General features: G+C 36.9%; 2 protein-coding genes across 10 annotated transcripts in view; one reads left to right on the top strand and one right to left on the bottom strand.

Annotated features, from left to right (window-relative positions):
* LOC117680171 (glutamate dehydrogenase, mitochondrial-like) overlaps nt 1-9,271 on the bottom strand; it is a 49,860-nt gene extending 40,589 nt beyond the window's left edge. For 2 of the 8 annotated variants that reach the window (XR_015732600.1, XM_087887560.1), the window contains exons 1-3: nt 8,645-9,270; nt 6,909-6,989; nt 3,110-3,165 (exon numbers count right to left, since the gene is read on the bottom strand). Coding sequence is in view for 6 of the 8 variants with exons in the window: in XM_087887560.1 (XP_087743686.1) it covers nt 3,110-3,165; nt 6,909-6,989; nt 8,645-9,131 (624 nt within the window). In the remaining 2 variants the exon portion in view is untranslated. Of the gene's footprint in view, nt 1-3,109; nt 3,166-6,908; nt 6,990-8,644 lie in introns of all 8 variants that reach the window. The other 6 variants (XR_004595562.3, XM_034442750.3, XM_087887558.1 and 3 more) reach the window with 4 other exon arrangements.
* Nucleotides 9,013-14,159, top strand: part of GPRIN1 (G protein regulated inducer of neurite outgrowth 1) — a 71,773-nt gene continuing 66,626 nt past the window's right edge. Inside the window, exon 1 of one of the 2 annotated variants that reach the window (XM_087887556.1) lies at nt 9,013-9,226. The gene's annotated coding sequence lies outside the window, so the exon portion shown is untranslated. The remainder of the gene's footprint in view (nt 9,227-14,159) is intronic. The other variant, XM_087887555.1, reaches the window with a different exon arrangement.

Genomic DNA, 14,159 nt, shown 5'->3' with positions numbered 1-14,159 from the left:
TGGGGGAGGAGGGGTTGCGCATGCATTCGCAAGGCAGGGCGCATATAATTATGGGTGTGGGCACGCGCACACACAAACCTCCCCCACCCCCCCTCCTGGCACGCAATGGCAAAAAGATTAGCCATCACTGACCTATGACATCTACATTACAATTTTTTTTCAGGAATAAACTGCATCCTACAAGACAAAAATCTTTCAGCATCAGTACTTTGCCTTAACAGGCAATTCTTTTAATATATAATTCAATATATAAATTCAATATATAGGAATGCAATATATAAATTCCTTTTATATATTGTAAAGAAATAATATAAATCCAGCTCAAAGGATCGGGGGCGGGGTGAGTGCACTATTGTGTTGGTTTGCGTTTTTCCTTTAGGACCCATTCCAGTTGGTATTGGTTGGGAAAGAGAGGTCCCACTCCTGGCCTCTACTATGTGGTTTGCCACAGGATTTAGTATTTTTTCCAAGATGTTCATTCACAGCCATGGGATGATGATGATGATGATGATGATGATGATGATGATGATGATGATTTTATTCAATTTGTATACCGCCCTTCTCCTAGTGGACTCAGGGCGGTGCACAGCCAGAACTAAAACACATACCAATACAAAATTTAAAATATATGAGGTAATCATATATTTCTACCCCTGGAGATTTAAGTGATGCTATTAATATCTTATTCCTGTGTCTGGAGGCCATAAGGGTCTGGATGGAGAACAGGTTTCAGCTGAACCCTGGTAAAAATGAGTGGCTTTGGGTAGTGTGGCTCACTGATTACAGAACTTCATCTCTGGGGCTGGATGGGGTTGCACTATCCCCCCCACCCCACACAGTCATCATCCTAGGCTAACGACTCCGGCTAAAGGAGCAGGTGGCAGTTATGGATAGGAGGGCCTTTGCTTCATCTGATGTGCCACTTGTAGCCATTCTTGGATTGGTAGGTCCTATTTACATCATTCATGCACTGGTCACTTCCAGATCAACTACTTCAATGCGCTCTACATATGGCTGCCTTGAAGAGTATCCACAAGCTTCAGTGGTACAAAATGCAATGGCATTCTAGACCAGCATGTGTTACAACTGTCTGCAAGCTGCATTGGTTGCCAGTTTGCTTCTGGGTCCAATTCAAGGTATTGGTTTTATACTTTATTTCATGACATGGGACTGGATTATCTAAGGGACCACCTCTCCATGGTTACATCAGCCCACCCCACTAGATCTGGCAGACTACATAGGCATGTTGTAGGTACCATTGGCCAAGAATTTTACTTGGTGCATCTCAGGGAGACAAGACTTTTCTGTTGTGGCACCCACTTCATGGAACATTCTTCTTCCTGAAATTAGACTAGCATCTTCCCTTTTGTATTCCAAAAAAGCCCTCAAGTATTGCTTACGTTGTCAGGTTTGGGGCTCCAAGGTGACCTGCTCAGATGGCTCCGTTGTAGAGGTGGGCATTTTTATCCTCTCCTGTGATATGTATTTTTGCTTTATTGTTTTGCTAATAATAATTTATTAATAAGGGCTTTATATTGCACATATTTTTGTTTTTATTCATTGTTCATATTAATTCTTGTTTCCCATCCAGGATCACCTTTGGTGTTGATAAATAAATAAGCTTCTAAAGGATTCCATTTTTCTTAGGTTGTTCTCTATTTTATACAGAATAATTAATATTTGGTCTTCCCCATTTCATTTTTACAGTGATTCGCTATCCATTGTCTGATATGGGTATACATTGATTCAAATTCTTTAATGCACTAATTCATCCTCAAAATTAGAGTATGTCATGAGGCCTTGGGACGGGGGCATGGCAAGTTCATGTCCTGCTGGTAGCAGGTCTGCATTTACAAGGAAATTTGTGGCTGGCAAAAATTCTCACAAGCGGAGAGATCATTGAGATAACCCACATAACCCCAGACAGCTGCTCTTCTTGAACAGACTGCAAGAACTGTTTTCGCAAATCGCTTTTCAATTGAGTTCTGGGAATTGAGGGATACCATCAAGCTCATACTGATGAAGCAGACTTTTAAGGACACAAAACTCAATTAAGCTTTATTTGATTAAGTCTGAAATAGAAAATTAGATATAACTGGTTTCCCTTTCTGGACTTTTGCTGACAAAGAATGAATGACAAGGCTTTTGAATTTTGTTTTCTAGTTAAGAAATAAGTCATGGGGTGAAGATAGAATATGTTGTGTTAAAGAGTTGGCAATAAGCTATTGAAATTGTTTTTATTTGCTGGGATGAAGAGGTGACTTGCTTCTTTTTTTCATTTTTTTTCATTTTTCTTTATTGTTTTTTTCTTTTTCATAACTCTATGTTTTTATAGTTTGTATAAATTGTTATTCTTAATAAAGTTATTTGAATTTTTTTAAAAAAATGCGCATGTCAGCATGCCCTATAACCGTGATGGCGAACCTATGGCACACGTGCCACAGGTGGCATGCGGAGCCATATTAGTGGACACGCCAGCTCAGCTCTGGGGTGCATGTGCGCGCCGGCCAGCTGATTTTCGGGCCTTCTGGGCCCACCAGAAGTAGGGAAACAGGCTGTTTCCTGCCTCTGGAGGGCCTGGGGGGGGAAGGCCCGTTTTTTTTTCTTACCTGGCTCCAGATCCTCTCTGTGTATCTGGGAACGGCAAAAACAGCCTTTCCCACTTCCTTGGAGGCCCTATGGAGGCTCAAAGGGCCCATTTCCCCACTCCTGGTGGGACAGGAAGTGACATTTTTTCCTGTCCCCAGCCTCCAGAGACTCCTAGAGAGGCTCCTAGAGAGGTTCTGGAGGCTGGGGACAGCAAAAAATGTCACTTCCTGTCCCACTGGGAGTTGGGAAATGGGCTTTTTCAGCCTCCGTAGGGCCCCCAAGAGAGTGGGAAAGGCTGTTTTCGCCGTTCCCAGATACACAGAGAGGATCTGGAACCAGGTAAGAAAGAAAAATGGGCCTACCAGGCCATCATGTGCCAGGAGCGGGGGGGGGGGGGTTGCGCACACATGTGCGTGGGCACATGCACGCGCGACCCTCCCCCGCGCGCCCCCCTCCTGGCACGCAATGGCAAAAAGGTTAGCCATCACTGCCCTATAAGTAAGAAAGAACCTATACTTACTGAATAATTCTTTGGCTCAATAGCCACACCAGCCTTTGATCCACCAAAAGGAACATCTGAAATAAACCATTACCAACAAATTAGCATTTTATATTTTCATCCCTTATCCAGCCAAAGAAATGTAATACGAGAGCAATTTTTAAGAACAGTTGAGAGAGTATTGCCTTATAATTTGAAGTTTTTCTTTTCTTAGAAAGAAGCAAGTAAAACATTTAAACATGTTAAATACATTCATGATGAATATCATAAAAAGCCTACTAAAGAATGACAGCTCTGCTGCTTAGAAAATATATGGGCTTTTTTGTAACTTAAGCAAAGATATTTCTAAAACCTAGATAAAATCACCAGGAACAAGAGAAGAAAAAAAATGGCTTGTTATATGTAATCCTGATCATTAGTTTGTAAACTTTAGTTATGATGTAGTATTCTATATGAACATTTGGCCTAAATAGGCCAAACTTTTTTACCCAAATACTTAACTTGAGTTGTCAATTTAATTTTCTCTAAAGTCAATTTATATTTACATAAAATGCTGACGAAAATGTATTTTGAAGCCTAAGTGATGATCATCAAGAACACTGTAACTTACAAGAAATCCAAGATAAACTAGGCTAAAGGGATCCAAGATGGTGATTTAGAATTTTGCTTAAATTCTATTCATATAAATATTCTACTTAAAAATGTTCTACTTATCTTCTTTAAGTTACAACTCCTACTACTAAAGTCCTTGAAAGTACCCAATTTGCACTTGAAGGAGCAGTTTCAAACTCAAAATGAAGTTTTGTGAAATTCCACACATGAAATAGTTAGAAGTGAAATGTTATGTACGTTCCTAATTAGCATACTTTATCATTGTAACTCATTATGTTACTTTATTTCCAGAGACTGAACAATTTACAGTATTAATACAATGATAAAAAACTATCGTATGATTAATAAATTAATACATTATAATCATTCAATATTATGTTCCGCCATTTGGGATTAACACTTATTTATCCCCAAATGTCTTTCTGAAAAGTATAATGTGAAATAGATGGTCCAGATACCTAGGAGCAAGCTCTTCCCAAGGAATGAAGCCATTATCAAGTGAACTTCGGCTTGCGATAGCCAAAGACAGCATTTCCTTGGCAGTAGGACCCATTAGCAAGTCCTCTCTCACAGATAATTCTGAATCTTCCCAATTCAGAAAAGACTGTTATTGAGACAATTATGCTCTAACTCATAGCTTTAAAGTTAGCTAACGTAGGTAAATGGTAGTCAATGTCATTCCTATTATAATGTTGTTATGCCATAGTACCCCCATAACTTTCCAGTCAGCAAAATCACCTGTGACTGAAACCACTAGGGAGGACAATTAATGAAGAACAGAACTCTTACTCCCAAATATACTGCCAGAAAAATAGCATGCTTCCTGGTATCAAAGGCCACCAAGAGATTTGGAAGAATTTGGATACTTAAATTCCCTCTATCCTAATTCTATCAAAGGTGATCAACAAGAACAACCAGTGCTGTTTTGGTTCCACACTCAAGCCTGTATCTGAATCAACTGAAAAGGTCCACATTAATTCAGCTCATAAAAAAAAAACCCCACTATAACTGTAGTCCAATCATCAAAAAAGGCAAAGTTGGAAGCTTTGGAAAAAAGCAAAATACCATAGTTTATCATTGTCCAGTTTATTTATATCATGCATAATTTTGACATCTCAATCATATCCCTTCTCATCTCATCCTTTTCTAGACCAAAAGCTACCTTTTTCTCATAGGGTAGCTGTTCCAGCCTCTTGATCAACTTGTTTGTTTGTTTGTTTGTTTGTTTAACTGCCTATCTCCTTCAAAGAGTTTGGGTAGTGTTTGGAATAAAATATTAAAAAATAAAAACAGTATATAAATTTTAAAATTTTAGAGGGAGGCAAGTATAATTAAACACTATTAAAATTAGTTAAAAGTCTAAGGGAGGGCTCTCAGGGCACCAGTCTGAGAACTTGACAGCTGTGAACAAATGTGTATTCGCCACACAAGGCCACAGAGCCATGTTACCTTTTTCTGAACCATCTCAAGCTCCTCTATATCCTGTCTGAGATGCAATGACCAAATGACACTATGATTGTAACTATGATTTATGATCTATGACCTATCACTTTGTTGTGTGTATGTACACTGAAAGCCTACCCTACCCTAATCATTTGCCAGGTACAATTTGTACCATTGATTTATATAACGACATTATGATATTGGCATCTCTTTTTTTTTTTAAAGTACTGTTTCTTATTGTCTCTAAGATGCCATTGACTTTTTATCAGCAGATAAACAGTGTTAACTCCTTCATTAGCACTATTACTGAAAAATATCTTTCTTCACTGATCACTGCTAGCTTTGATTCTATTGGTATGATAGTTGGGATTTTTGGCACCAATGTGTATTGCTTTACACTTGCTCACATTGAAAGACATCTGACATTTTGACATCCAATCCTCAAATGTTTAAGAGCCCTCAGAGCTCTTCATAGTCCATTACTGTTTTTAACCACCTGGAGTATTTAGTGTCACTAGCCAAGTTAGTTATTCCACAAATTACCAATTCCAGGTCATTCATAAATATGTTAAAAGTATTGGTTCCAAGACAGAATCGGGGAGAGCACTAGTTACATAACTCCATTGTGAGAAATGAGGATTTACTCCTTTTTCTATTTTTTTAGTCAACTGCTTATCTACAAGAGAATCAGGTCTTTTATTCCTTGGCTATCAAGGTTTTCTTTAAATCTAAATAGATGCTATCTATTGGCTTATCTTATACATGTTTGTTAACACTCTCAAAAAACTAATAGTAGATAATTTAAATAGGACTTTCCTTTAGGGAAGCATGTTGAGTATCCTTGAGCAAGGCCTATCCACATATTTGATTATTTTATCTAATAGCAGTTTCCACTACCTTCCTGGAAATGATTTTAAGTTATAGATCTATAATTTCCTGGATCTCCCTACAAGCCCTTTCTAAAAATTGAGTTATATTGGCCAATCCCCAACTACAGAGGAGAAGTATAGATAGGTTGCATATTTTAGTTAGGTCTACAATCTCAACTTTAACCTCAAAACTTGGGTAAATGTCATCAGGGTCCAGTGATTTGTTGATGGTCAACCTGTCAGTATGGCCTAGCATATTGCTTCTTTTGTCCTCACTATATGGCTAAAACAGAACAGGAGCTCAGGCTCAGGGAACTGCCCAACCTTTCTCCTATGAAGATGGAAGCAAACAATTTGTTCACCTTCTCTATTCCAAAGGTGCTTTTTCCAGAAGGCAATGGGGCTTTCTTGTTTTTTTCTTTGAAAACATTTTGCTTCTTATCTAAGAAGCTTCTTTAGTAAACAAATGAAGAAGCTGAAAAAGCTTCTTGGATGTGAAACAAGACATTTTCAAAGAAAAAAACAAGGAAGTCTAGTTGTCTTTTAGAAAAAGTATTTTTGGGACAACTATGACCTGAATGATTGAGAATCTCCATAGACATTCAGCTTCTCTACAATTTGGTTTTCTCCTTTTAGCACTCTTTTTGATTCCTTCATCCAAAAGACCTATGGCCTCCCTGGCTGGTTTGCCATTTCCTTGATGAATCTTTTATTATCTAGTTAGCTCAAAAAACCATTTTTTTGAGGAGACAATGCATTATTATTATTTTTGAAGGCAGAAGACAGTAGTATACACAATAATTTCTGTGAATCTCATCACCAGGAAAATTTCAACATACTGACTTCCAAGTCTGCTCTGCCTACACTTAATATTTACTCATACAGTGCTAACTCACCTACCACTGCACACTTGTATGTCATCAAAGCTGCCAAAGCTTTTACTTCATCAGAACTAACAGATTTGCTATATCGAATTCCTGGAGAAAAAAAACCAAATATATATCAATGTATATTGAACATCTATATCCATTGCAAACACACTTTATTATTTTTGTGAACTCTAGTAATAAATGTTTGAGAATGCTACAGAGTTTGTATCAAAGACTCTTCAATGAGGCTTTTACATGGATCCTTTATTTGCACCAGCCTCAATCATACAAAGTTCCCTGCTTAGAGTTGTGTTAGCCTGATGCATTTTGTTTCTTAATTTCCATATTTTGTTAATGAGAGGAAAAGTTACATATTGGTAGATAATTGGGAAAAGAGGGAAGATGAACTCAGCTTGAATTACACTTTGATATGTATCTGTAGAAAACTCTGTTAGCCAACTGTGAAAAGTATACTCACATCATGGTAAACACTTTACAAGCCAAACTATTATTGGGTCTAGTTGTCATTGCTTCAGACTAAGATCAGTAGGAAAGAGTTTTATATATTTTTCAATTTCCTCCAAATACCTAAGCATTTTCCATGACTTCCAAATGTTTATATTAAAAAAAAATAACTGCCAACTTTTCTAAAACAATTCATAATTTTAAAAATATATTATATAAAAATATATAAAAACCATATTTTTAAAAATATATTTTAATATGTTTTAAAAAACCCTCTAGATAATACTAATAGTAAAAAAAAAAATCAATTGAGCAGACAGTACAATTTTATTAAGCTAGATGGCAGCATTAATGAATGGAAAGCAACAAAGTGCATGCCATTTTTCAAAGTTCTATTTTTAATACCACAGAAAATCCATTGTTTGTATCTAGACCTACCAGATCTCAGCTGAAAAACTCTGGACCACTAGACAACAGTAAAAAAATCAATCAACCTTTTCTTTGCTGCTTACCAAATGATAGATAAAAGCTTACATGGAGATACTCTGGATTTTTACAACCCACCATCTACCAACTGCATTTTGCTAGAAAGCAAGCAGTTTACCACATGGGTTGTATACTGCTTAGCAACTCTGAACACTAGGCTTCCTTAAACAGCAGGGTTTGGTAACTACAACTAGACAGATCTTAAAATAGCCAGATATCTACTTTTGCGTCATGTTGCAACTATTTCCAACATTTATCAACCTTCTTTCCTTAAAACGCAGGTTCACTAGTCATGCAGTACAGATTGTCAGGTGTTAAGCAATCTGTTTTTGCAGTCCCACTTTTGTTTGGATAGCCAGATGGCTATGTTTACTTTTACCAAATTCTAAAGATGCGATCAGTTAATGTATTAAACACCAATTTATTTTGGGATTTGTATCTGAAGTCTTTCACCTGCTCAAGCAGACAACTTAACTTTTAACGCATCTAATTCTATGCATAGATTTGCACAAGAGTGAACCATAAACTAGTCCATTATGTTTTAAATTTATTGTGCCAACCCATAATGATCATGTGGTGTAGAATATTATACAGACAAATATGCAAACCACAGTTCAGTCAAATAAGATCGAAGTCCAATCAATACAACCAATAACTGCAATCCTGTGCATATTTTACTCAATACGTTTTTAATATCTTCAAGGCCAATTATTGCTTTTGAATATCTACACTTGCTGTGAAAGTACAACTTAACGATTTTTATTGATTGCTTAAATTTACAGTACAGGAGAGGAGGTGCTCTTCAGGCTCACCTCCTTTGCATGGCATACGGTGCTGGCTGTGTTGGGCACGACAGCCCTTGATCAACTCCCAACAGCCACTGTCTCTACGAACGGGGAAGGCCACCTCCAGGACGTGGCCGCAGCTCCGGATTGCGTCCAAGACCCCGCGAACCCGCAGCATTCGCCCATTCTCGTCCTTGGGAATGCGAAGTCGCTTTACGAGCTCCTTTTCAATCACACGCTCCGCCCGGTCGAAGTAGCTTTCCACTATGCTCAGTAAGCTAAGTTCTCCCTCAGCCTCCTTTGCGTGATTCCAACGGCAGGGCACGAGCGGTTTCCCGCGACTTCTGCCTGGAATGTCCCCGCCCCCTACGGAGGGATCCCGTTCCCATGGAAACGAGGCCTGGTATTTCTGAAGCCCTGTCGAACGCGGGAGCCCCGCTCTGGGCTGCCACGAATAATCCCTCCCAAAGGCCGTTTCTGGCAGCCGACCCCACGCCTTCAGCCACCACCGCATTGGACGCGTGAAGAACGGAGGGCGCTGCCTTTTTTTTTTTTAATTAGGGCAGAACGAGCGCGAATTTTACTCAGCTCCGTCACGCAGAACAAAAGGTGAGGCGAAGCGAAGGAGCTAAATTTGACGGATATCACATTGTGAAATTTTGATTGGACAGGAGACCATCCAATGGGAAAAAAGGGCGGGAAAGACGCCTTGGTTGCCGGGGTTAAAAGCAAGAGAGGAGGAAGAATGTAAACTTTATGTCTAATGGAGAATAGAAGGCGATAGAGAATGGTTGATATCAAATATGGAAGGTTTTTTATTATTTGTCATCGGTCTTAATGAGGAAATGCAATCCTATATATGGTTTTCTAGAGTTGAGCACATTGAACACAATGAGATTTTATTTTATATAATTATATAGATGATACTGTTTTACTTCTCAGATATACAAAATTGCAAGTGGCTTAATATTTCAATTATTTGAACTGCATTCCTGTTAAAGGAAGAATCACTCGATTTTTCATTTTTTATGATAGAGTAAAGGTTAGCTTACTGCATATAGAGAATTTAAACATTTTGGCTTCATGTTTTGATAGGCCCTCTATTACAGTAATTGAATTTATTAAACTTATTAGTTTCTCTCTCAGAATTAGCAACTTTTCCATTCCACTCAAACATTGGCATAGACTCTTCTCCATATCACATTCCAGTTCTACTTATTCTCTAATACTTTGCTGAGTGTGGATAATATGACAAAATTCTAGGGTAAGACTGTTTTCAAGGCATGTGCTAAACCAGATAACTTTTCAGGAACGATATAGCCCCCTGCTATTTTTTTTTTAATTTGAAGAGGTACTATTATTGCTGGGATGGGGTGTGGGATTCTCATTCAGCTTTTGTGTTCACATATAAAGACAGGCATCTCTGGATAAAACTTTCTTGATTATGAAATTAGTTTTTATATTGTACTACTAATCTCAGATTTGATTTGATTTATTTCATTTGTTTATATTAATTAAGTCATTATGGTTTATCAGCTATTTATGGTTTAGCTTGATATATTAACTCAGCTAATTGTGCCATATGAAACAAATCATGATTTAGTATAATGTGTGAAGCCGGTGATAGTGTATTATAACTTGCACACTTTCAATCCAAACTGTGCCTGGGGTATTTCATATCATCTGAAATAATAAAAGCATCTTTAAAAAAGAAGATGAGAAATGGGGAGGGGGAGATTCACTAAGGAGAAATCAAGAACATTACGGTAAAATCAGAAATGAAGATCAATGGTAGAAATCTCAAAATTGGAGTTGAAAATTGAACATGTGTTTAGAGTCGTAGCTAAGCTAGAATGCTGCTAGACCTTATTTTGTTCACACTCCTACTTATTCTGGCTACTGTTTGAGAATATATAGTATTCTCAAGTGAAAACTTTTCTCAGAAACTTTCCAAGTGAATTGATCCTAAAGATATCCTGTCACGTAGCCCGGGTAAATCACATTTTCCTATTTTTTTTTTAAAAAAAAAAGGAAGTGAGGGTTTTCATTTTGCATGATTTTAGGATTAATTGGCATAACATTACTCTCTTCACAGTCTGATTGTGAAGAATTACCTATGTTCATTACTGCAGTTTCATTTTTTTTTTTAAAATGTGACTATATATTATTTCAGTGGTGTATCATATAATAAAACTGCTACCTTGGTAAGTTTTAATTTTATTTATTAAAATCAACTTTATATCACCTATTCAGAAGACTTTGAATAAATAAATAACAGCATAAAACAACCCATGAAAATCATCCTTTTAATATTACAAACTATTATAAAAATAAAAATAGGTCACCTAACATTCATCAGCTAGATACAAAATATTTGAAAAGTAAGGTTTACAGTGTCTTCCTTTTTTTACTTCCTGAAGTAAAAAAAATGCAAAATTAAATTGTATGTACTAATTTCAAATTTAAACACTAAACTAATTTCTTGTTATGTTTATTCAGATACATAAGCATTAATGCAGGCATTGGCAATATCTGTCCTTCCAAGTAGATGGATAAAGCACTTTTTCCAATTTGTAACTATAGTACTTATAGTGGGTGTTTATGTCCGCCAATTTTTTGATGGATGAGCAGCTTTCAGCAATATTAACGCAAGCTTTGTTTGTTAGACAATGCACCCGCTCTGCAAGGCATTCTGTTCTCAACAAAGACTTCATCATTTATAGTCTATTGGTTGCACAGCTTGTCTTTCTCCTAGTGTTTTGCAAACATCTGTGGCCTGATATCAGTATGATGAAGAAAACTGTGAGAAGTGGAATAACTGGCAACCACGCAACACAAGAAAGAAAGATTAATATTATGGTCCGTTGCACAGTAAACCTGTTATTCAGACTGGATTTAGCATTTTTATCCACCTATCAAATCCTTCCCAAGAACCTAGAATAGCATAGGCAGCCGTTGATGTTTTATAGTGTTAAAGTTATCAAGCTGTCCTGAGTAAAGCTGCCTTTTGCAATTGACTGAAGGTGAATTTTATCAATGCCAAAGGTGTTCAAGTGGTGCTCCAGTTATATTGGGATTATACCCAAGGCGTCTATAACTATTAGTATTACCTTTCCTTCCTTTTGTCAATCGTTCTATTTGCAGGTCTTTCTATTTTGTTATCTTCTCTTCTATTCTGCTGTCTCCAGGTACTGCTATGTCCACTATCCAGATTTTTTTTTTGTCTGTCTTATCAAGTCTGGACTGTGGCATGGGATATGTTTATTTGAATTCTAAATTCCAAGAGCACTTTGGCTTACTTCACTGTGGTCCTATCAGTTCTTGCTTTCAGGAAAATGGCATATTCCAACTGATGCTATTTTGTAATGCCATCTTTTGTAGTCAGTCTGATCTTCTTGCAGCCGCTAACCAAGGGCTCTTCTGTTTCTTCAACTTCTTCAACTTTGCAGAGGCAGCATTTGCTGTTGTTGCTGTCTTCTCAATTGTGGCTTTGTATGTATTTATTTTTAACGCTTGGTCTTGTGCAGCCAGAGTTAGCCCCTCTGTCTCTTTCCTTCTGTTAGCTGTTGCCAGGTTTGTTGTTATCTGTTTTGTTGCTTACTTTTTAATGTGCTGGCAATATAATATTTTGTCTTCTCATGTCCATTTTCTATTCTAAGACAATATAAATATTTTACAGGTATTAGCCTTTATTTCCCTTAATATTTGGGTATCTTTGTGATAAGTTTATTTTGTAACACTTTCTTTAAACTATTGCCTAATTATTTACTTGGCTATATCCAAACTCAAATTTCCCAGAAGTCAGGAGAGAGACCAATTATATGTATTTTGCTTTTAACATATGTCCACCAACAAGATCAATACTTTCTCTTTAATTAGAAATATCCATTAAGATGCAATGTTTGCTATTTATTCCAAAATTTATTGTTTTTAGGAAATAAGTCAAAGTGTGCCAGAATTGTCATTGTTCAGAGAATTCCTTGTCAGAGTTTAGAGAGCAGTAATTGCTTCTCGAGTGGACAGGTTACAAACTTGAACAGAATGAGAACTCTCTCAATGTGCTATATTTTAAGGCTCATGTGATTAATTCTCAGTAAGGCTCTTCCTGTCAGATTATTATAAAGGGATTACAAAATAATCACACTTAAATGTATTCTTCTATTCTGTGCATGGATGATTTTTTTTTTTGCCAGTTCCTAGACCCATTTTTCTGGAACAAACTATGCATGTTCTGGAAATTAAAGATCAAAAGGTTAATGTGGTCAGGAAAAAAATAGATGAAAATAAAAAAAGCCAGAGGCAAGATACACAGTCAAAACATTCTGGTGCTTTAAAACAAGGCAGGAAAACTAGGGAATTTTGTGTAAGACTCAGTGAAATAAGTTGGCTAAATTAAAAAGAATCTGATTTGAGTATAAAGGCTTTCTATGACCTTATGTACTGCTATTGGCTATGATGTTGACTGACCCTGTCCTTGTTGTCAGAGAGTGCTGAGCCAAAATGTGTGGCTTCAGTTTTTGGCTTCAGTTTTTGGTTTAGCAACTTGTGTAAATTATTGTAGATTTTTTTCTTTTTGCAAATCATGGTTTATGCTCAGCCAATCTTATGAAAATGACATATGATTGAAGTAAAGCTTGTGTGAGAATAAATGAAATGCTTAGCAAATGTTTTGGCATTATGGATGGAGTAAGAAAAGGATACAGTACGTAGTAGCCCTTTTGGTGTTTTTATGCATTTATGGATAAAAGTATAAGATATATTTATGGTAGAGGAAGAGATAGAGGGATGTTAATAGGGGACTTGAATGAATATAAAGTTTTATGTGTAGTTGATGTGCTATTGACAGTGAAACTAAATTATTTGTAGCTGGTGTAAATATAATTAGTGTTAACAATGAATGAATGAATTAATGAATCGGTTGAGAAGAAAAGTAAGATGGAGAAAGTGGAGTTTGAATGGGGTCAGTGAGATCCTCAAAAAGATGAGTGAGAATGTTAAAGAATGAAAGATAATCTATGAAGCAAGTATAGGTAGAGCAGAAACAAGAATAGATTGCAAGGATTAAAAAAACAGTATAGTGAATGATACTGGTGTAAATTGCTATTAACAGTAATAGTTTCTTCTTTTGCCTTTATCTTCTTTTCATTTCTTTTGTTTACTATTCCTTACTAATTTTCTGTGTTCTCTATACCACTTTTCTTGAAAGGGAAAAATATTCTGGGCATCTATGTATTTTTGTTATCTATGAATAAACTGTAATTAAGCAAGCCACAACTTTGTTCAGGTGATGATATCAAAGGAATTACAGCTTAGGGAATCCATAACGTCTTATTTATTTGGTTTGCTTAGAGACCAGATCAGATTAGGGGTTCAGTATTTTTGCAAGTTTATAGCATTCTTAGCAGTGCCTAATATCATCTGGTGTTCTAATGCAGTGGTCCCCAACCTTTTTATCGCCGCGGCCCGCTGAGCGCGCGCAGGGGTGGGGGCACGGCCCAGGAGCTTTTGCGCATGGCCCATTGCGCACGGCCCAGGAGCCTTT

The sequence above is a fragment of the Pantherophis guttatus genome, chromosome 2, assembly GCF_059756535.1.
Source record: "Pantherophis guttatus breed Tessera chromosome 2, ASM5975653v1, whole genome shotgun sequence".
Taxonomy (NCBI): domain Eukaryota; kingdom Metazoa; phylum Chordata; class Lepidosauria; order Squamata; family Colubridae; genus Pantherophis; species Pantherophis guttatus.
The sequence above is the reverse complement of the archived record's forward strand: the minus strand, read 5'-3'. Positions and strand labels throughout refer to the sequence as shown.